We start from the raw sequence: 20,187 nt of genomic DNA, 5'->3' as shown, positions 1-20,187 counted from the left end.
AGCCTTCAGAGCCTGTCCACACCCTGGCCTGGCTTCCCCAGCACACAGGCTACAGGGTACACCTGAGTGGAGGGCGAGAGGACCCCAGCCCTGCTGGTGATGGAAGGCACCGGGCAGTGTGGCTCACCTGGTCGCTGCCCCACACGCGTGGGCAGCCGGGCTGTCTGGAGCCGTTCAGGGTCCCTTCCCAAGTCTGGTCTCTGCAGCTGCATGTGGCCCCAGGGTCCTGGTGGGGCCCCTAAAGGAGAGGCCACCCTGCAAAGGAACACACACACGCGCGCGCGCGCACACACACACACACACACACACACACACACACACACACCGCCCAGGCTGGGTCCCCATCAATGGGGTTTTCTGGAATGACGGGACGGGGCTCTCGGCCAGCAGCTGTGTGGGGCTGAGGCCAGAGCGTGGGCTGTCCTGAGAGAAACGGTACGACAGACCCTGTAAGAAGCAGGCTGGACACAGAAGAGATTCTGCAGAGCCCCATGGTCAGCTCTGCACTGGGCACCTCGCCCGTTTCCACAGCCCTGCGGCCGGCCAGGTGCATGCGTTTATTTCCTCCCAACAAGCCACACCCCCCAGCTGGGACGGTCCAGAAGCGTCGGGCTCACACTTCAGCGCCCAGGCCGGGGGCTTCCTGGGCGGAGGGGCCACTGCGGGTCTGGCCGCCGCCTGCGGTCACCGCTCCTGCCGGCCGAGCCCCTCGGGCCGCTCCACCGCCACGCCGCTGCGTGGACCTTCCTTCCCGCTCCAGTCCTGGTCACTGTAGAACTCAGCCAGCACCGGGCAGTGCTCCGAGGCCACGCCGCCCCATGCCCAGCTGTCGGGGATCCAGGGGTTTGTGAGTCCTTCTCGAACCACGGCCCAGTGACCTGCGGGCCGGGACAGGGCAGTCAGTGCGCCACGGAGCCAGGCCAGCGCCCAGCCAATGAGCGCTGCCCCCCTACCACGCCCAAGTGTGGGGCCCTCAGGGACACTGCGCAAAGGGCTCAGGGACCCAGGGCCAGCGTTGCCACGGCAACGTGAGCCGCCACCAGCAAAGGAGCCAGGACAGCGGGGAGGGTGCTTGCCTCGCTCTGGCCACCGGGAGGCCATTCCAGCACCACATGTGCTCCCCCAGCCAGGAGCAAGCCTGGTGACCCTGGGTGACCCCAACACAGAACACACCAACTCTGTGTTGGGGTCACCCGTGCTGGGTCTGTGGTCATGTTCACGTCCCTTTCCTTTCTAGATTATTTATTTAAGATGGGTTATGTGCCAGGCCTGGCAGTGTGCGGGGCTTCCTCCTGGCTCTTTCTCAGGGGAGGGGTTGGGAGCCGGGCCTCTGTGTGCAAGGCAGGTGCTCTACCCGCCTTGCGATGGCTCTGGCCCGCACTCGAGTCCTGACTAAAGTGCCCCTCAGGTGGTGGTGTGGGTGGGCTCTGCTTCTGGGCTGAGGGTGGCATGGGGGAGCTCAGTTGCAGCAGACCCTGCAAGTAAGAGGCCCTGGCAACGTGTAAAATCCCCGAGCACTGTCCCGAGCAAAAGCTGGGGGTGGTCCCTGAGCACCTCCAAGTGGGAGCGTGAGATGGCTAAAGAAAAGACAGTCCCTGTACTAGTGGCCCTTTGGGACGTGTCCATTCACTCCTGACCGCTGCTCCTAGGGCAGCTCTGCTGGGTGAACTTCATGCCCCACCCGAAGGGACAGGGCTGGAGCAGTGTTTGCTGAGTGACTCCCAGACACTTATCTCTGTTTGCAACCTGCAGCCCTGTCCAGGTTTGCTCACACACTCGTTTGCCTACACACTCTCACTTGATGGCACACTTTCAGCCTGCCCTCACGCTCTCGATTCCCTCACGCTCTCGCTTCCCTCACGCTCTCCCTTGCCCTCACACTCTCGTTTGCCTGCACCATCTCAGATTGCCTGTGCTGTGGATCTGAGAACGTCTTTCAGTTATTTCCACCCCCCCCATTTCCATTGGCCACTTTCTGGGGAGAGTGAGAAAGTGCCATGGACAGGACACCGCAGATCGCTCCTGACCACTGGGAGCCACCAGCTGCTGTGGCTTCTCCGCAGATCAGAGCAGGAGAAAGGGCGAGGAGGGCTTCTTCACCTGTGAAAACCTTCTTCAAGCTTTTACTGATCCAGATGTTGTCCAGAGACCTTGAGCCTTGTGGGTTCTTGGTGCTGATGTTGGTGAAGGTGTGTGCGGGCACCAGGGGCTGGCACTTCTCTTTCCTTAGAATGTCATGGTCGCTGCTGTCCGGCCCCTGCCCAAAGTCCCCCAGAACAATCACATCCTTTTCTCCTGGAAGCAAAGAAGAAGACTGGGTTCAGAGATGTGGCAGCAGAGGTCAAGATCTGTGCACTGAGGTGGGCCCGAGGCCAGGCCTGCCCCTCGGCCCTCCTGCTCCACCCTTTAATCCTCTGTTCATGCTAGGGCTGTTAAAGAAGTCATGAATGGGCACTGTCCCTTCCTGTTTGCATGTTCAGGGAAAGCTGAGAAGGAACAATAGAAATGGGCACAGACTTTAAAAGCTGTGATGTCTTCCTGTCCAGCCGCTGAGACCATGGGCAAATGTTTCCATCCAGCCGCTCTTGGATGGAAACACTCTACACAAGCACCCTGCACCCTCCGACTGTTTTAAACCCTGAAGTATGTCCATGTAATAAAATGTTGGTTATAGCAAGCCCTGCTTTAAGAAATCAGCTGGTTGACTGAACACATGCGCAATTCTGTAACTGTGCATCTCACTGATACACAGAAAACAAAGAAATCAGCTCCTACAGCAGCATTACTCACAGGAGCTGAAAGATAGAGACAAAGCAAGTGTCTGTCAGGCTGACGAATGGATGCATAAAATGGACGGTCTCTGTGTGTGTGTGTAAATATAATGAAATAGTATTTTCCCTTAGAAGGAAAGAAATTCTGACATATCTTATAATGTGAACCATGAAGGCATAACGTAAGTGACATAAGCCAGACACAGAAGGACAAGGCTGATCCCACCTAGAGGAAGCTTATGTTTTAGAATGTTCTAGAATGGCCAGCTCTGCAGAGACAGAACACAGAATGGAGACTGCAAGGGCAGGAGTGGGGGAAAATGGGGGGCTGGCAAGAGTTTCCAGTTTGGGACGAGAAAAATGTTCTGGAGATGGATGACGGTAATAAAACAGCAATGTCAACGCAAACAGAACTATGGACTGCACGTTTCCAATGGGGTATTGGAAAACTGACCTTATGCATTTTACTATAATACAGCCTCTTTCAAGATGTATAGCTGTGGCTTCACAAGGAAAAGGCTTGGGAAGTGCAAGAGTACTGGTCCGGGGATCAGAATATGGGGGCAAATCCCAGCGCCTACAGCCTTGCCTGCAGTCAGTGCCGAAAAGCTGGATGGAGAAGCCTGTGTGCAGAGTGTGCCAACGTCGCTGTCCATGCAGACTCCAGCACTCAGTGCTCACTCAGTGTCTCTGGGCTTTGCCAAGTCAACTCACCACGTGGGCTCCTGCCCCACGCCCTGCCCTGAGCCTAGGGTCCTGCAGTCACCCGGGGTGGGGCTGCTCTGGCTTGAGGGGGAGGCGCCTGGCTGCAGCCTGCTCTCTGGGGGCTTCCCGCCCGGCAGCACCTCTGTCCCCTAAGGAAGGCCCTGGGCTGCGGCTCTCGCGGCCTGTCGGCTCTGCTCCGGTCAAAGAGGTTGCAAGACCCCGAGCTCCTGTCAGCACCTACGCTGCCCTCCCAGAGGCACAGCTGCCAGGAGAGGGCTGTGACCTGCGGTTGTGACTGCCGTGCGCGCACAATGCCCGGGTGAGGCAGACCCGGGACAGCACTGGACAGGTGTGCGGTGATTGCCGCTGCGCCCGCCAGGGGTCGCGGTGGGCTCACCTTTCAGCGTCTCCTGCAAGGCCTGCGCGACGCTCGCCAGGCGGGCGCTGTCGCCGTGGCTCCCCCCGGGGTGGTCGCTGCCCGCGGGTGCGGGGGCCGGCAGGTGCAGGTTCACCAGCGTCACGTCGTGGCTGCCCACCTGGCGCGGCAGGAGCGGAGGGTCAGGCCGTCCCGCCGGCCCGAGTCCCGCCCTCCGTGGGCGGCCTGGGAGGGGACCACCACACGGGCCCCCGCCTGTCCCCCCGCACACGGGCCCCCGCCTGTCCCCCCCACGGGACCCCGCCTGTCCCCCCGCACACGGGACCCCGCCTGTCCCCCCCACGGGACCCCGCCTGTCCCCCCCCCCACGGGACCCCGCCTGTTTCCCCGCACGGGCCCCCTCCTGTCACCCCCGCACGGGCCCCCGCCTGTCCTTCCCCGCACGGGCCCCCGCCTGTCCCCCCCCGCACGGGCCTCCGTCTGCTCCCCCCACACGGGACCCCGCCTCTCTCCCCCCCACACACGGGTCCCCGCCTGTCCCCCCGCACACGGGCCCCCGCCTGTCCCTCACACACGGGCCCCCGCCTGTCCCCCCGCACACGGGCCCCCGCCTGTCCCTCACACACGGGACCCCGCCTGTCCCCCCGCACACGGGACCCCGTCTGTCCCCCGCAAGGGCCCCCGCGAGGGACCTGCCTGGGCCCCGGACCCCCAGGGCGTCCCCAGGGCGGGGCGGGGGGCGGTACCTTGAAGCGGGCCAGGCAGGGGCCGCCCACGTGCCCGTTGCTCCCCTGCAGCGCGGCGTCCCGCAGCTCCACCCCTGCCGCAGCGTCCCACAGGAAGCCTGAGAAGGAGAAGGCGCCCCCCTGTGGGGCCCGGGTCAGCGGGGGCGGCTCTGGGCGGGGGCGGGCCTGGGCTGCAGCCCAAGGACGCGTCCTCGCGGGAGCTGGGCCGGGGAAACTGAGGCTCGGCGCTGACCGCGGGGGCAGCTGGCACCGTGGCCGGGTGTCCAGTGTGGCCGCCCAGAGCGCCGAGGGCCCAAGGCAGGGCCAGTCCGTGTGCGGCCAATCGGCCGCAGGGCCGGGCTGGACACCGCAGGGCTGCGGCCGGTCAGCGGGAGGAGCCTGGGGCAGGGGCACGGGCTGCAGTGTGCATGCGGGAGGCCAGGGTCCAACCCACACCACACGGTGCCCCAGGCGGCCCCAGGACTGACACCACACTCAAGACACACACAGACACACCACACAGACACACACACCACAGACATACCACACAGACACACACACCACACACAGACACACCACAGAAACACACACAGACACACACCAAGCACACAGACACACCACAGAGACACACACAGACACACACACCACACACAGACACACAGACACACACCACACACACAGATACACCACAGAGACACACACAGACACACAGACACCACAGAGACACACATAGGTACACAGACACACAGACACACCACATACACACACACCACAGGCACACAGAGGAGGCACACACAGATATATAGAGATACACAGACACAGATGCACAGAGAGAGACAGGATGGAGGGAGGGAACGGGAGGAGAGAGAGAAAGACAGAGAGAGAGAGAGACAGAGAGAGAGAGACAGAAAGAGAGAGGAATGGACAGAGGGTGGGAGAGAAAGAAAGGTAGGGAGGGCCAGAGGGAGGGAGAGAAGAGAGAGGGAGAGAGTGAGGGAGGGCAGAGGGAGGGCAAGAGGGGGAGAGGGGAAGGGAGGGAGACAGGTAGGGAGGAAGAGGAGGGAGGGAGGGTGAGGGGAAGGGAGCGGAGAGCATCCCAGCCCTGGCTGAGGCGGAGGGGCACAGTTAAAGTTCAGCAGGGGCCCAGCGCAGCTGCGGGCCCCTGTGGGAGTCTCACTGGAGACTTGCAGCAGCTGGAGGGAGTGTGGTGCGGGTGGCACGGGTGCGGGAGAGGCTCGGCTCAGGCCCGGCTCCCAGGGGCGTAGCGCACAGAAAACCGCACCGTCTGAGTTTTCCGGGAAAGGGTGCGGTGAGCCGGGCGTCTCCTCTGATGTGGGCCTAGGCTCGGCTGCAGAACACGCACGGGACAGGGACACGGGAAGCCGCAGCTGCAGGCGCCAGCAGCTCCCAGCACCGCTGCTGGGCAAAGGGACTGTGGCTCTAGACCCGCGAGACCTGCGGTGAGGGGGACTGGTGTGGCAGGGCTGCCCGGCTGTGTAGGACAGGGCGTGGTCCCCACAGCACCCGAGGACAGGGCCGAGAGGGCGCAGCACCCACCTTCTGCAGCTGGCAGGACGGCGTCTCGGCCACCACGGCCCTCCAGCTGCCCCTCGGGCCCCTCCACTTGCGGATGTTGGGCAGGATGGGCTGGTTCAGCTCTGCGCAGAACTGGGGACAGATGGGGGAGAGTCAGTGGTGTGCGCCCTCAGGCTGGGCCTGGTGCCACCCGGAGCAAGCAGTGGATCAGGACCCACCAGCCTCGTCTGCATCCCATGACCTCCAAGTCAGGGCTGGAGAAGACCCAGGCACTGTATGAGCATCACACGTTAAAGAGAAAACCATGGGTAGTGGTGGGGACTCTGGCTGGTACTGCAGGGCTCCAGAGCACTGTTGGGGTGAGTCCAAGGCCTGTCAGGTGTGACTCCTGAGCACTATTGGGTGGGACAACCAAAACTGTCACATGTGACTCCAGAGCACTGTTGGATATGACTCCTGAGCACTATCAGGTGTGACTTCTGAGAACTGTGAAGTATGGATCCTGAGCACTGTCAGGCATTACTCCAGAGCACTGTCAGGTGCACCAGGTTACTGTGGAGGCCTCTGTTCACATGGATGAACTCTGCAGCAGAGTCGGTGGTTGTCAGAGCCAGAGTCCCCGTAGAAAGGCCCGAGGCGGTATCTCGGCTTGTCTGCGCCGGGGCATCACTGTGCCCACTGCGCCCTGTTGGAGCCAGGGAGGTGTCTGTGAAAAGCCCCTTCAGCAGGCGCCTCAGTGCTGGCCTCACGGGCCTCCCCCTGCCGCCCCTGCACGTTCTCTGGGGCCCCATGTGGGCACATTCCGTGGTGGTGGGGCTGGGAGCTGGGCCTTCCCCCCCAGAGGCGGCCTCGCGCCTCATGTCCAGCCACTCAGCGGCTGGGCATGAGCCCTGGACGAGAGGGCAGGGCCCTGGTGGCCACAGGAGCCAGCGGTGTCCACTGCAAAGGCCGGTAAGGAACACGGGCTGGTCCACAATATTATGGCTGGGGCAGACGGCCCTTTGCTTGCACATGGCCAGTCTGGTTCCATTGCCAGCACCCCAGGTGGTGATCCTTGAGCACAGAGCCAGGAGTCAGCCCTGAGCACTGTCAGGAGTAGCTCCCAAATAAACAAAGAAAACTTCCTTCAAGAGGAAAAACAGCCCAACAAACTCCCAGGCTTCCCGCACCGATGACGCTTGAGGCCGGGCGTGGCCATCTGCATCTGACGCCCCTGCCTGTGGACTCGGGTTCCAGGTGGCATCACAGGATGGAGGAGTCTCGGGTTTTTCACGTGTTTGCCTTACACGGAACCCTGGAGACCCTGGGGCTGGCAGCGCAGAGCTCTGAGTGGCCACGCTGTCCAGTCTGGTCCGAGGCCAGCCACCCTCCTCGGCAGGAGTGCCGGTGGGAGGCACCGGGCACCGCCCAGACGCCCTCTGCTCCCTGGGTCCCACCATGTCCACTAACACCGTTTGCAGGAGTGGGGCCTGTTGGCCGTTAGCCTCACACGTCCCAGGCAGGTGGTGGCCACAAAGACCCAGGAGAGAGACCCCCAAACCCACGCACATGCCCTTCCCTCTCAGCTCCATCTGTGGGGTCCCAACAGGCTCCTCGCCCTTCCCGCGTGCCATGTCTGCTGCTGCGGCCTGTTCAGACGCCGGGCCCTGGCCTGGGCCGCCAGCACTCCCGTCAGCCCTGTGCACGGCACCTCACCCTGTCAGCTGCGAAACGGTACCCACGGACATTGCAGGGTCTGAGTCTCTGGAGAGGGGTGTTTGCTTTTGTTTTCACATTTAATCACGATGAATTACAAAGTGATTCGTGGTTGAGTTTCAGGCTTATGTGTTCCAACACAGTCCCTTCACCTGTGTCCACTCCCTCCGCCCATGTTCCCGCCCCACTCCCCAGCCTGCCTTTAGGCATATTTTTCTTTTTCTTTTTCTTCCTGCCCCTCAGGCATGTGGCTTACAAGAGTCACTGGTCGGGCTAAATGCACGTCACTTTCCCTCCGCCCAGCACCCAGTCCAGGTCCACAGTGACCACGTCCCACTAGCATCGTCACAGGGGTCCCTTCCCCGACCTGTCCTCTCTGCCCCCGTGACAGCCTCCTTGTAGGCCCAAGCCGCCAGCTCGTGCCTCTCTCACAGTTGGGCCTCCTCAAGCCTGGTGCCTGTGTAGCCCCAGGAGTGAGGCCAGTCAGCAGAAAACACGGCGTCGTCCCCTGCATCTCGGGCAGTGGATGCGTGTGGGTATAAACCGGCTCGGGCGGCCACTGTGGCCAAGGCAAGGAGCTCGAGATCCACCAGCAAGGCCGGAAGACACGTATAGCCCACCCAGACCCACACCTCCATAGGTGCCTGGGGCACACAGACACCCTCACAGCATGTGCCACGGCCCGAGGTCAGCACACTCCCCGGCCTGAAGGGTGAAGGTCAGGGGGAAGGCCAGGCCCAAATGCAGTGTCCGTGGATGGCGCAGCTCCTGTGCCCACCTGTCCCGCCTCTGAGCCCTGCTCTCCCAGATATCCCGCAGGGAGACGCAAGCTCCCCGGCCGTGATGGGAGACATCTGAAAACTATTTTCCTCAGGACAGTTGGTTCCCAGGTTCTCAGCCTCGCCCACATACCAGAGAAATAATCAGCCCCTAATAAAAGTGACTCGCCAGCACAGAGGGCGACGGGAAGTAGAGGGTCTTCTGGGACACCCACTGCGGCCCGGTCATGCCACAACTCAGACCCTGCCCCCACTGATGGCCACCAGGATTTGGGTGCAAGGCCACCATTTGTCCCACACCTCAGTTTCCTCGCCCTGTAGGGATGGCCCGGAGCCGAGCCGAGCCCACGGACTGGGTACTGGGGGAGCCCAAGCATGGCATTCACGGAGTCTGGGACCCAGCCCCGAGTGTCCATCGGGGCAGTGGGATTCCTAAGCCACACGACTGAGGCATGGGCAGGGCTGGGGTGAGAGCAGAGAGGGGACACAATGCAGCCAGGAAGCGCCAGAAGCAGGCACTGAAGGGCAGGTGGGGTGTGGGGGGGGAGGAACTGGATGGACAGGGAGGGCCAGGGAGAGACAGGGAGGGACTGGGAGAGACAGGGAGGGACTGGGAGGGACAGGGCAGATGGGGAGGGACAGGGCAGACGGAGAGCGGTGGCTGACAGGGTCAGCATCCTCTGGGGTGATGGGCCAGGAGCAGGAGAGGGAGCCGGAGTGACAGGCCCATGTGTGGCCTTGGTGAGGCCACGTGGAGTCTGTCCTGCAAGGCCTCGATGGCGGCCCAGGTGCTGGCAGCCCACCCCTGACTCCCCCGTGGCTCCCCCGAGCTTGTCTGCAGGCAGACTCTGTAATGAGTAAAGCCCACAGTAATGAGGGGCTGCAGTGATACTGCAGCTGGGAGGTGCTGGCTCGCACATGGCTGGCCCGGGTCCCCAGTATCCCGTATGGTGCCCTGAGCACTGCCAGGAGTGACCCTGAGTACTGCGAGGTGTGGCTAAACCCTGCCCTCCCCGCCAAATAGTTCAGATAATCAATAAGCAGGGACAGGGCTGGGCTCAAGATGGACTGTGAGAGCTCTAGTGTCGTCCCCAGCCCGCAAGACCGAGCCCTGAGCAGACTCCCGGGCACCAGCTGTCGGGGTCGGGAGCAGCCCTGGGCTGTGCTGGCCCCCTCCCGGTCCAGGGTGAGGGATGAGGCTGGACCCCACAGTCTCTGGAAACACGACAGGCCCCAGATCCACATGAGAGCAGCCTGGAGCAGGCCCCGACCACGCACCCACCCCATCCTCGCCCCAGCTGCCCTGGCCTGCCCCGACCTACTCCCCAGGAGAGGAGATGGAGGAGCACGGAATCCAGGGCCTGGCCAGGGCCAGGGCGGCAGCGGCGCCCGGGAAGCTCCAGGTCCACGTGCTCCTGGCTCTGGGATCAGCCAGACGAGCACGGACACACAGACGTGTGGCTCCACTGCGTGCTGCAAGGAGAGGGTAGAGGAGCTCGTCACATCAATGGTCGGGGAAAGGGTGAAAGGGACGCAGGGTGGGGTTGTTTCTCCAAAGAGGGGATACTTCGGCAGACAAAAAGGACAAAAGGAGTTAATTGGGCAAAGAGGCTGGAGAACATTCCAGGCCATAGAAACAGTTGGTGCAAAGGGCCTGTGGTTGGAGCAGATGTGGCACTTGTGGGGCCAGGAGATGGTTCAGGGAAAGTTAGGCTGGCACGCAGGGCCCAGAGGAGTTTGTCCCACATCCACAGGGCACAAACGATAGCGGTGGGCTGTGGGCAGGCCATGGGGCCATGGTGCTGGGCTGAGGTTAGGCGAGGGGGAGCAGTGGACAGACTGGTCAGCAGCAAAGAGGGGAGCTGGGCTTCAAAGCCCTTGGCCAAGGGGTCAGTGGGCTTGGTCATGTGGGAGGGGAGCACTGCACTCCCTGCTGGGTGGGCGGGCACCTGGGGTCTGGGCATGCGCGGAGACTTCCCTGCACGGCTGCCGGACAGCCACCTGTTCACTGGAGCACGGCCGCGCAGGGCGGGGCGTGTCATCAGCCCAGCAGCTGCAGGCCACACAGGAAACACACCGAGTGGGAGAGTCACACAATAGGCCGCCAATGACTGTGATTCCCAGCCAGGAAACCTCGGAAGAGGCAGACCCACAGAGGCAGAAAGCAAACTGGGGGTAGGAGAGAGGGCAGCCCTGCCTTTCTGGGCGAGGAAGAGTTCGGGGACTCTTGGATGGCTGGTGGTTGCTCCATGCTGAGAGTGTACGAAAGCCACGGAACGGGCCACTTTAGAGTGACCCTACAAATTCTCACTGGATGTTCATTCTGATTTTCACATACATCTAGTTTTCAATAATAACAGTATCAACATAAGGAGATGTGGGTGCTAGGCTAGCGATCGATGACCTGAACATGAATTCTGTAGCATATGCATTTTATGCAAATGGGTTAATAGGTCTGAAGTTTTGCGAAGAGTAAAGGGACCCCTCTTGCCACCTAACCAGGTGCTATTCTGGGTGACAGCTGCCCCGAGCACCCAGACGGGAGAGGAGAGCGGAGCCCAGAAATTCTTTGAAAAACAGACTCTGCCGCTCAACCACGCCAGAGTCAGGGCACACAGCACTCCCTGCCCGATGGGGCACTGAGCTGTGAGCAGCGGTTGGAGCAGTCATTGGGGATGGCTGCAGGCAGCCGATCGGTGGTGAGGGTGCAGGGGACTCTGTGGGTCCTTTAGGAGAGGGCGGGTAACACAGGGAGCCCGTCGCTCCACCATCCCACACAGATGGAGGGTTTGACGTCTTGGAGACAGGAGCAAACAGAAGGCTGACGGGGCAACTTCCTTAGCAGCCTCCTGCTGACGGGGTGCTCTGACAGCCACCAGGGGTGCTCCGTGCTCTGTACAGGCACAGGGATGGACACCCATTGACCAACATTTCCTGGACACATCAGGCTGAGTTAGCCATACACAATTCTCTCTTAGTCTCCTTCCCTCGCTGAGGTCTTCAGGTAGACAGACCCCCAAATGGGTAAGATGAAATGGATGGGGAAAGCACAGCTAATCCCAACTAGCCCTCCTGAGCAGTATAATTTATTAGCCAGAACATTCTGCTTTGTTTTGTTTCTGGGCCACACCCGGTAATGATTGGGGGTTACTCCTGGCTCTGCACTCAGAATAACTCCTGGCAGTGTTCAGGGGACCATGGAATGCCAGGGATTGGACCCAGGGGGTTAGCTAAATGCATCGCAAAGGCGCTATCTGCTGTACTATTGCTCCGGTCCCAGTCAGCATTTTTTCACCTCTGAGATTTCAGATGTGTGGCTGAAAGGGATGGAAGATGGTGAAGAGAGAAGGAAAACACACTTGAGGCCAAGCAACAGCACAGAGGGCAGGGCACTCACCTTGCACCCAACTCAACCCCCAGCACCCAACATGGTCCCCAAAGCCCTGCCAGGGGTGATCCCTGAGCACCACAGGGTAGCATTGCACTGCACTGTCATCCTGTTGTTCATCGATTTGCTCGAGCGGGCACCAGTAAAGTCTCCATTGTGAGACGTGTTACTGTTTTTGGCATATCGGGTAGCTTCCAGGCTCTGACGTGCGGGCGGGATACTCTCGGTAGCTTGCCGGGCTCCACAGGGTATGACTCAAAAACAAAACAAAAACCAAGAAAGAAACTAAAAGAAAAACATATGCCTGGGTAGGGCAAGAATATTAGCTACTAAAACGCAAGAAAACAACTCAGGAGAGATCAAAGGCAGCGCCAAGTCGGGACTCTCACATGCCCTGCCTGCAGCCCTCGGGGTCCCCTTCTCAGTGGGTACCAGTCCAGCCCGCCCGCTGCAGGGCTCAGAGCTTCCCACGAGGAACCGAGTCCTGGGGTGAATGAAGGGCCCGGTCACCTAAGAACCGCCACATGAAGCAGAATTCGTACTTTTGGACCCTCAGGGAAATGCCGGGGCTGCTCTTCTCTGGGGCAGGGTGCTGCCAGCTCTCCTGGCCCCTCCTCAGAAGGCCAAGGGGAGCATGGCCGACTCCGGCCTATTCCACTTTGAATTGCATGAGGCCACGTCCCTGGTCTTTAAGCCTGTGGCCGCAGAGCAGACACAGAGACGTGGTTTCAGGGGCAGGGGGAGAGACACCCATTGGCAGCCCGGTCACGTCCAGCCATGAGCAGGACACGGCAGTGTCAGCGGGCAGAGCAGCATGTCCCCGGCAGCGTCCTGACCCAGGTCCGCTACTGGGAGAGATGAAGAGAGACTCCCCCAGCCCTCCTCTGCTTGCCCTGACTGCCCACTGCCCGGTGCTCATCTCTCACTGTCCTTTTGTCGGCAACCCCCAGGGAGCAGGAGGGGCTTTGGGAAGGCTCGTGTGCAAGGCCACCAGTGGGCCCTGCCGACGCCTCCATCTGTCTACAGGGCGGCCCTTCATTCCAGAGCACTCAGGCTCGAGAAGCTTGGCCCGCACTGACACCTCCGGCATGTCACTCGCTCCACGGGGCCCCATCACACCAAGGCTCCTGGCTGTAGAGATGAGGCACACGGGCTTACAGGGGTGAAGAGTGCCTGAAAGGCAAGGGGCCAGGCCGGGCCTTACCGAATATACAGCTATCCGGCGGTTCCATGATACCCCAGGCTCCCCTCCGCTCCCCATAAAGCATCTGCGCAAACAGATCCAGGCTGTGCTTTGGAAAGGCTCCTCTGATTATACCCTAAACCAGGACCAAAAGGCACAGAGCTCAGCGACCGGAGAGCAGCTTCCCTCTGTGTTCTTTTTGCTTTCAAGTCACACTTTAAATAATTTAAATGACAATTAAGTGGATCAGCACCACTGCCCCCCCAATGAAAGAAATGCACATATGTGGGCACAAATATATCCCATATATTCATTAAAAAATACTTATGGCATGGTCCTAACTAAGCTCCAAGACAATGTAAGGAAATGTTCCTGCCACATCCTGAAAGATGCTGAAAGTACATGACACCACGGCCAACTCTGGAGGGCAGAAGGGAAGGAGCAGCTAGCCTGGTGGAAGGCAGTGATCCGGAATCAGGGTCGTGACCAAGGAGCGGGGGCGCGTACTGTTCCCTCGGGAACTGTGCAAGGTGGAGGCTCAGGCAAACCCTTCACTTAGCCACTGTGCAGCCCCTTCGGCCTGGAAATGTGGAGGCCCTGGCTTTGGTCTGGGCAGTCAGCGGTGACTCACATGGGCTTCTGTGGGGCTAAGGGAATCTTGGGATGGCTGCTTACAAGCTAAATCGCTGGCAGAAAAGCAACAGAGAGGTCAGTTAATGACCTTACTATTTTATTTTTTTAGTTAAAATTTTTTTATGGAGGGTGGCGTTTGGCCACACCTGGAAGTGCCCAGGGGCTACTCCTGGCTCTGGACACAAGAATCACTCCTGGCAGGGCTCAGGGTACCATATGCAATGCTGGGGATCGAACCTGGATTGGCACATGCAAGGCAAATGCTTTACCCACTGTACCATCTCTCCAGCCCCTTTTGTACTTAATATTAAAAAAATCATTATTGTAATTTAGTAACATGGCTATGACAGTGTTGACTGTCAGGATTCATGTACAGTTATTGCCCCATCACATCAGCAAGAGCCCCATCACTCTCCTTACAGCACTTCTAATCCCCCACCCTGCCCCAACACACACACTATCTGGTAGCCTCCGCTGCAATTAAGGCCAAAGGGTTGCCATCACCAGAAACTCTATCACCTTGTTCTCTCTATGTTGCGATGTGCAAAGTTTAGTTTGCAGTTTTGCTCTCCACACCTACTTTTGGGTTTGTTGTGAACTCTGTGAATTTCCCTGCACCAGCAAAATTCTCTGGCTTGAGAAATGCCTTATCTTGATGCACTGTTGATCTGAGGCCACCACCGTTCGAATGTCGTGAGGCAGTTAGGGGCATCAGCAGGTGGCCACGCAGCCACGAGAGGAAGGCCCTCGGAGTGACCCACTCTGGGAGCTGGGCAGAGCGAACAGGCCATCGATCAGAAAGTCTGACGAGGACAGAGCAGAAGAGCCAGACAGACCTGGCTGCCCGGGCAGGAGAGAGCTGTGACGAGGCCACAGAATCTCGGTAAACGTCTACGGAGCATGGAGTGCACCAACCGCATTCCCAGCAACAAGCTCTCACTGAGCACCTTGATGTGCCCCCGCCTGGAGTCAGCGCTGGGTGCGGCCAGTCGTACGCCATTCTTTTGCCCTTCTTCTCTTTGTCCCACAGTTCTGCTGTGCTGCCAGGAATCTTCCTTGACAAATGCTCCTGTGTTCCTGATCTCAGCTGCAGCGTTAGCAGGTTGCTTAGCTACAATTTCATCCACACTAGTAAATCTTTCTTTTTTGCCCTGAGACTAGGTATGCTTGATGAAGCAAACTCCATGATGAGTGAGATCACCCAGTATTGGCTCTTCTCTTTTGGGCTTATTTCACTACACATGACACTTTTGGCGAAAGATTTATATGAAAGATTTATGTGCGATTTATCTTCTGGGGCTGGAGTGATAGCACAGCGAGTAGGGCGTTTCCCTTGCACGCGGCTGACCTGGGTTCGATTCCTCTGCCCCTCAGAGAGAGCCTGGCAAGCTACCAAGAGTATCTCGCCTGCATGGCAGAGCCTGGCTAGCTACCCATGGTGTATTCGATATGCCAAAAATAGTAACAAAAAGTCTCACGATGGAGACATTACTGGCGCCCGCTCGAGCAAACTGACAGTGATGACAGTGATACAGTGATACGACACTTCTGCTTTTATCCAAGCAGCAAACTACAAACTTTCATAATTCTTTTGGTCCATTTATTGTTGGACACTTAGGCTTTTTTCCCCATGTCTTGAGTATTCTAGTAAGTGCTACAATGGACACACTTTATTGTGTATGTATCTTTTTGAATAAATATTTTTGTGTTCTCGGGGTAGATGCCAAGAAGTAGAATGGCTGGGTCATATGGAACCTCCGTTCTTGCTCTGTTTAGATTTCTCCATACTATTTTCATGAAGGCTTAACTAAACAACATTCCAATAGGGATGACGGCTCTTTCACTACATCTGCACCAGTGGCCTTTCTGATACATGCCATTCTCATGGGTGCAAGATGGCATTTCAGTGTTCTTGGATTTGCATTGCTCTGATAATGAATGAGGATGGACATTTGTTCACATGCCTACTGGTTGCCCACATACATGTCTTCTTCAGAAAAGCATCTATTCATCTCCTCCCCATTTTGAGGTGGGGTTGTTGTTTATTTTTATTTTGTTGTTGTGCTTTGTGAGTATATATCTGGGATAGTTAGCCCTTTATCTGACATATGGTGTTCAAATATGTTCTCTCATCCGATAGGTGTCTTTTTATTTTAACTTGCCATACAAAACCTTTTAGTTGATGCAATCCTATTTGTTTATTTTTGGTTTTATTTTTTTTTTTTGCCAATGGAGTCAAATCATTGATGATATCTCTGAATTCTATACCCTGAAGTGTTCTGCCTATGTCTTCCTTGATGCATTTTATAGATTCTAGACTAATCTTGAGGTCTTCAATCCACTGTGAATTAACCTTTGTTTATGATTTGGGAAATGGGTCCAGTTTTCCTTTTTGCCTGTGGCTATCTAGTTTTCCCACCGCCAACTGTAAGAGGCTTTCCTTGCTCCACCCTCTGCATGTGCCTGTCTCCTTTGTCATAGATGGACTGTTGTCTGGTTTATCTCTGGGACAGCAGATACTTTGTGGGGGGGAAGAGATTGAGGATCGGAGTAGGCAGTGCTCTGGGCTTATTCCAGGCTCTGATGCAGGAGGACCGCTGGCGGGGCTCAGAGGACCGTATGTGGTGTTAGGGATCGAACAGGGCAAGCACCTTAGCCTGTATTGCCTTTCCAGCCCAAGAGCAAGTCACTTTATTAATTTGTATTAAGACCCTATGATTTACAAAGTTGTTCATAAAGGGCTGTTTCAGGCATACCATGTTCCAACAGCAGTACCGCCACTAGAGTGGCTTCCCTCCCACAGTGTCCTCAGGTTCCTTCCTACCCCCAGCCTCCTCCTTGGTTGGCTTATAACACATTTATTTCATATCGTGGAAGAGCAAGTCATTTTAAAGTAACTCAGACTGGCACTGCTTTGTTTTCTCTGCACCCTGTTTTCCAATCCAAGTCATACTCCGCTGGTTGAAATGAGTCTGTATTTCACAGACCAGAGTTAGGGGGCAGCCCAGGGCAGGGGGAGGGTGGGAATGGCAGCACTGGTGCAGGGGAAAGTAAGCCCAGGGCCTAGAGGCTCACAGGGATGTCAGGTTTATTTCTACAAAGACAGAAAAATCTCCGGAACGTTTTCCCAGGAGTTGGAGCTCAAATTCACCATGAACTGTGACTCTCACAGGGTAGTGCCCAGGCCGAGCAGCACAGTGCTGGCCTCTGTCCACCAGGGCCAACGTGTTGGGCCAAATACCACCAGGAACCCCCCTGAGTCCAGGAGGAAGCCCTTGGGATGTGCCCCCCCCATATGCATGCAATTACATGGTGTCCAAACATGAGGATTAATGCTGGTTTTTGTTGTTGTTTTTAGAGTTTTTTTTTTTCTTTTTGAAGCATCAGGGACGGAAGCCAGGGTCTCACAGAGGATAGGCACATTCTCTAACACTGAGTCACACCCTTAGTCCAGAGCCTCAGATACACGACAGAACTCTGACAAAACTAAACCGAGAACCAGGCAATTCAACAATACTTGAGGATTTCAAAACTCCACTTTCAAGAAGAAACAGGAGAACAAGATAGACATTTGGCAGGAAACAAGGCTCAGTGTCAGTGAATGTATGTCCCAAACAGACCTACAGATGCCACAGAACATGCTGCCCAGCAACGACAAACACGCTATTATTGATTGATTGATTGGGACCACACCAGGCAATGTTTCGGGGCTTCTCCTGGTGGTGCTTGGGAGACCATACGGGATGCTAGGGATTGAACGTGGGTCAGCCATGTGCAAGGAAAGGGCCCTACCTACTGTACCATTTCTCCAGCCCCAGCAAACACGCTTTCTGAGTGCACGTGGAGCACGTTTCAGAAGAGCCCACGTGGCAGGCCATAGAGTCAACCTCAATGCACTTTAATTGAACTCAAGCAAAGTGTATTCTCAAAGTGTATTCATTCTAAAAGGAATGAAGTTAGAACTCAGCAGCAGGAAGAATTTGGGGGAAACCCACATTTGGGAGGAGATGAAACCACACAATAGCCCATTGGGCAAAAAGGAAGTCTACGAATGCATTGAGACGAGCAGAGAGATTCAACATGCAAATGCTTCTGGAATTCAGCAAGGTGATATTTACTGGTAGAAATGCTTTCATCAGGAAAGAGTAAAAAATTCACACCAATAATCTGCACTTTCTCCACAAGACGGTGGAAAAGAAGAGCAAATGAGATCAAAGTGAAAGAAATAAGAACAGCTGAGCAAACGAAGTGAAGTAAGGGATTAAAAACATAATAAAGGTATCAGTGAGACCAAAGTTCTTTGACTATGTCAACAAGACAGAAGTCTTTATATTGACCAGGAGGATCAAAAAGACCCATGACATGGCAGAGTCCAGTGTGGAGTCCAGTAAGCCTGCTCAGACTTACTGAGGGGGACAGGGTCTTTGCCAGCCTCACCCAGCACTGCGCCCTTCGAAAGACAGACACCTCCTGTGTCACCTAGCTTCGTCACTCCCACGCGGCTTCAAAGTTGGTTACTGCTACCCTCGTGAGTGCTATTCTGACAGAGCGAGAGCCGGAAGCCCGGGGAGTCTCTTGAGGGGGTGGCTGTCAGCACAGGGAAAGCAGCCACAGGAGCACATGAGGCTTCAGCTGTGAGCTGACCGTCCCCAAAACCAGTCCACCCTTTGTGATCTGGCAGAGTGGCCATGCAGCAATTCATCCCCGGGACCGGAACTCTGTCACTGGACATCTCTGGTTTGCTCAGGTCTCTTGGCCTTAAAGCCTGAAGGGGGACCTTTCGGCCCTGAGTTCACACTCAAATGAATGTTAAATTTTTCTCTCCTTTTCATCTCTACATCTACAATCAATTAAGCTAAGAAGCAGTGAAGGGCATAGTGCATGAAGATGAGATATTAGGGCCATTAGGGAGAGGGGGAGCTGGGGAAAGACCTGCACAGCACTCGGTGCACCCATACAAGGCGAGCTCTGGCCACAGCCTCGCTGCACATCCCTGTCTCTCAATGATGTCACCATCTTTTTCTTCTTCTTTTGGGGCCACACCTGGTTCTGTGCTCAGAGGTCACTCCTGGTAGGGATCAGAGGGCTTATATGGTGTTGGGGATCAAACATGGGTTGGGGGCCCTATACATACCCTATTCCTATATTATCACTCTGGCTCCTAAATTACTTCACAATTTAAAAATATTTTTTCAATGTAAAATCATTCTATGTTTATAACGAAGACAGCAATTGCATACTCTATTTAAAAATGTTGCACTGGAGTGACAGTAGAGTAATAAGGCATTTGCCTTGCATACGTCTGATCTGGGTTTGATGCCTGACACCCCACATGGCCCCCTGAGACCACCAGGAGAGAGCCATGAGCACAGAGCCAGGAATAAACCCTGAACACTACTGGGTGTGGCCCCCAAATCAAAACCAAATAAACAAACAAACAAAATCCCAACAACAAAAATGTACAAAATTCCTACAGGATAACTTTTTTTTTTTTTTTTTTTTTTTTTTTTTTTTTTTTTTTTTTGCTTTTTGGGTCACACCTGGCGATGCACAGGGGTCACTCCTGGCTCTGCACTCAGGAATTACCCCTGGCCGTGCTCAGGGGACCATATGGGATGCTGGGATTTGAACCCGGGTCGGCCGCGTGCAAGGCAAACGCCCTACCCGCTGTGCTATCTCTCCAGCCCCAGGATAACTTTTGATAATACAGAACAAATATTTTTTAAATTTAAATTTGCTTTACTGTTGATACAGTTCTAGCGCTGAAGTTGGCTAGACAACAAAGTTTCAAGATTTTTTTTTTCTTAAACAGAAATATTTTGGGTGAAACTGGAAGTTGGAAAAGAGAAGCTATGATTTATCAGACTAACTGAGCTGGGGCAGGCTTCTCTGAGCTAGGTGAGCAGGGGAGGGAAGGATGGTGCCTTCAGGGTAAGGATTTACTTGCAAGGAAACAATCAGTCCATGAAAAAAAGAAACTTAGGACAGCAGCAAGAGCAAAGTAGAACATCTCTGCGAGTGTCAGGACCACTCAGGTCAGGGTGGTCTGGCTCTCTAACATCACAGGATAAATCCTAAGCCCTGCTGGCTGTGAACTAAAATCCAAAGAAGAAAAATGATGATGAAAAACAAAAACAAAAACAAAGAAAGCTTGTTCGGACATGCTCCTTATTCTCCTGCTTGATTGGGCTGCTGCCTTAAGCATGCTCTCAGGAGTGGGGTCTCTGGAGGGAGTGTCCCGGCTGAGGGCCAGGCTGCCCGAGCTCCTGGGCATCCCTCCCGCCGGGAGTGGGATACAGGCGGTTTCTCGGCTCCAGCATGGCCAGGAGCGTTTCCAAACTGCTGCTAATACCACCAGTCCCAAATAACCCGACATGGATCTGTTTCTCTTTGACA

The 20,187-nt window shown here is 56.4% G+C and overlaps 1 protein-coding gene across 2 annotated transcripts in view; it reads right to left on the bottom strand.

Annotated features, from left to right (window-relative positions):
• Nucleotides 1-475: 475 nt before the first annotated feature.
• EEPD1 (endonuclease/exonuclease/phosphatase family domain containing 1) overlaps nucleotides 476-20,187 on the bottom strand; it is an 86,687-nt gene continuing 66,975 nt past the window's right edge. For both annotated transcript variants that reach the window (XM_004606956.2, XM_055123602.1), the window contains exons 4-8: nucleotides 6,135-6,245; nucleotides 4,599-4,718; nucleotides 3,874-4,012; nucleotides 2,101-2,295; nucleotides 476-878 (exon numbers count right to left, since the gene is read on the bottom strand). In XM_004606956.2, coding sequence (XP_004607013.1) covers nucleotides 685-878; nucleotides 2,101-2,295; nucleotides 3,874-4,012; nucleotides 4,599-4,718; nucleotides 6,135-6,245 — 759 coding nt within the window. In that variant the 3' untranslated portion in view covers nucleotides 476-684. The remainder of the gene's footprint in view (nucleotides 879-2,100; nucleotides 2,296-3,873; nucleotides 4,013-4,598; nucleotides 4,719-6,134; nucleotides 6,246-20,187) is intronic.

The sequence above is a fragment of the Sorex araneus genome, chromosome 1, assembly GCF_027595985.1.
Source record: "Sorex araneus isolate mSorAra2 chromosome 1, mSorAra2.pri, whole genome shotgun sequence".
Classification (NCBI taxonomy): domain Eukaryota; kingdom Metazoa; phylum Chordata; class Mammalia; order Eulipotyphla; family Soricidae; genus Sorex; species Sorex araneus.
Note: the sequence above shows the minus strand (reverse complement) of the source record. Positions and strands in the feature narration are given on the sequence as shown.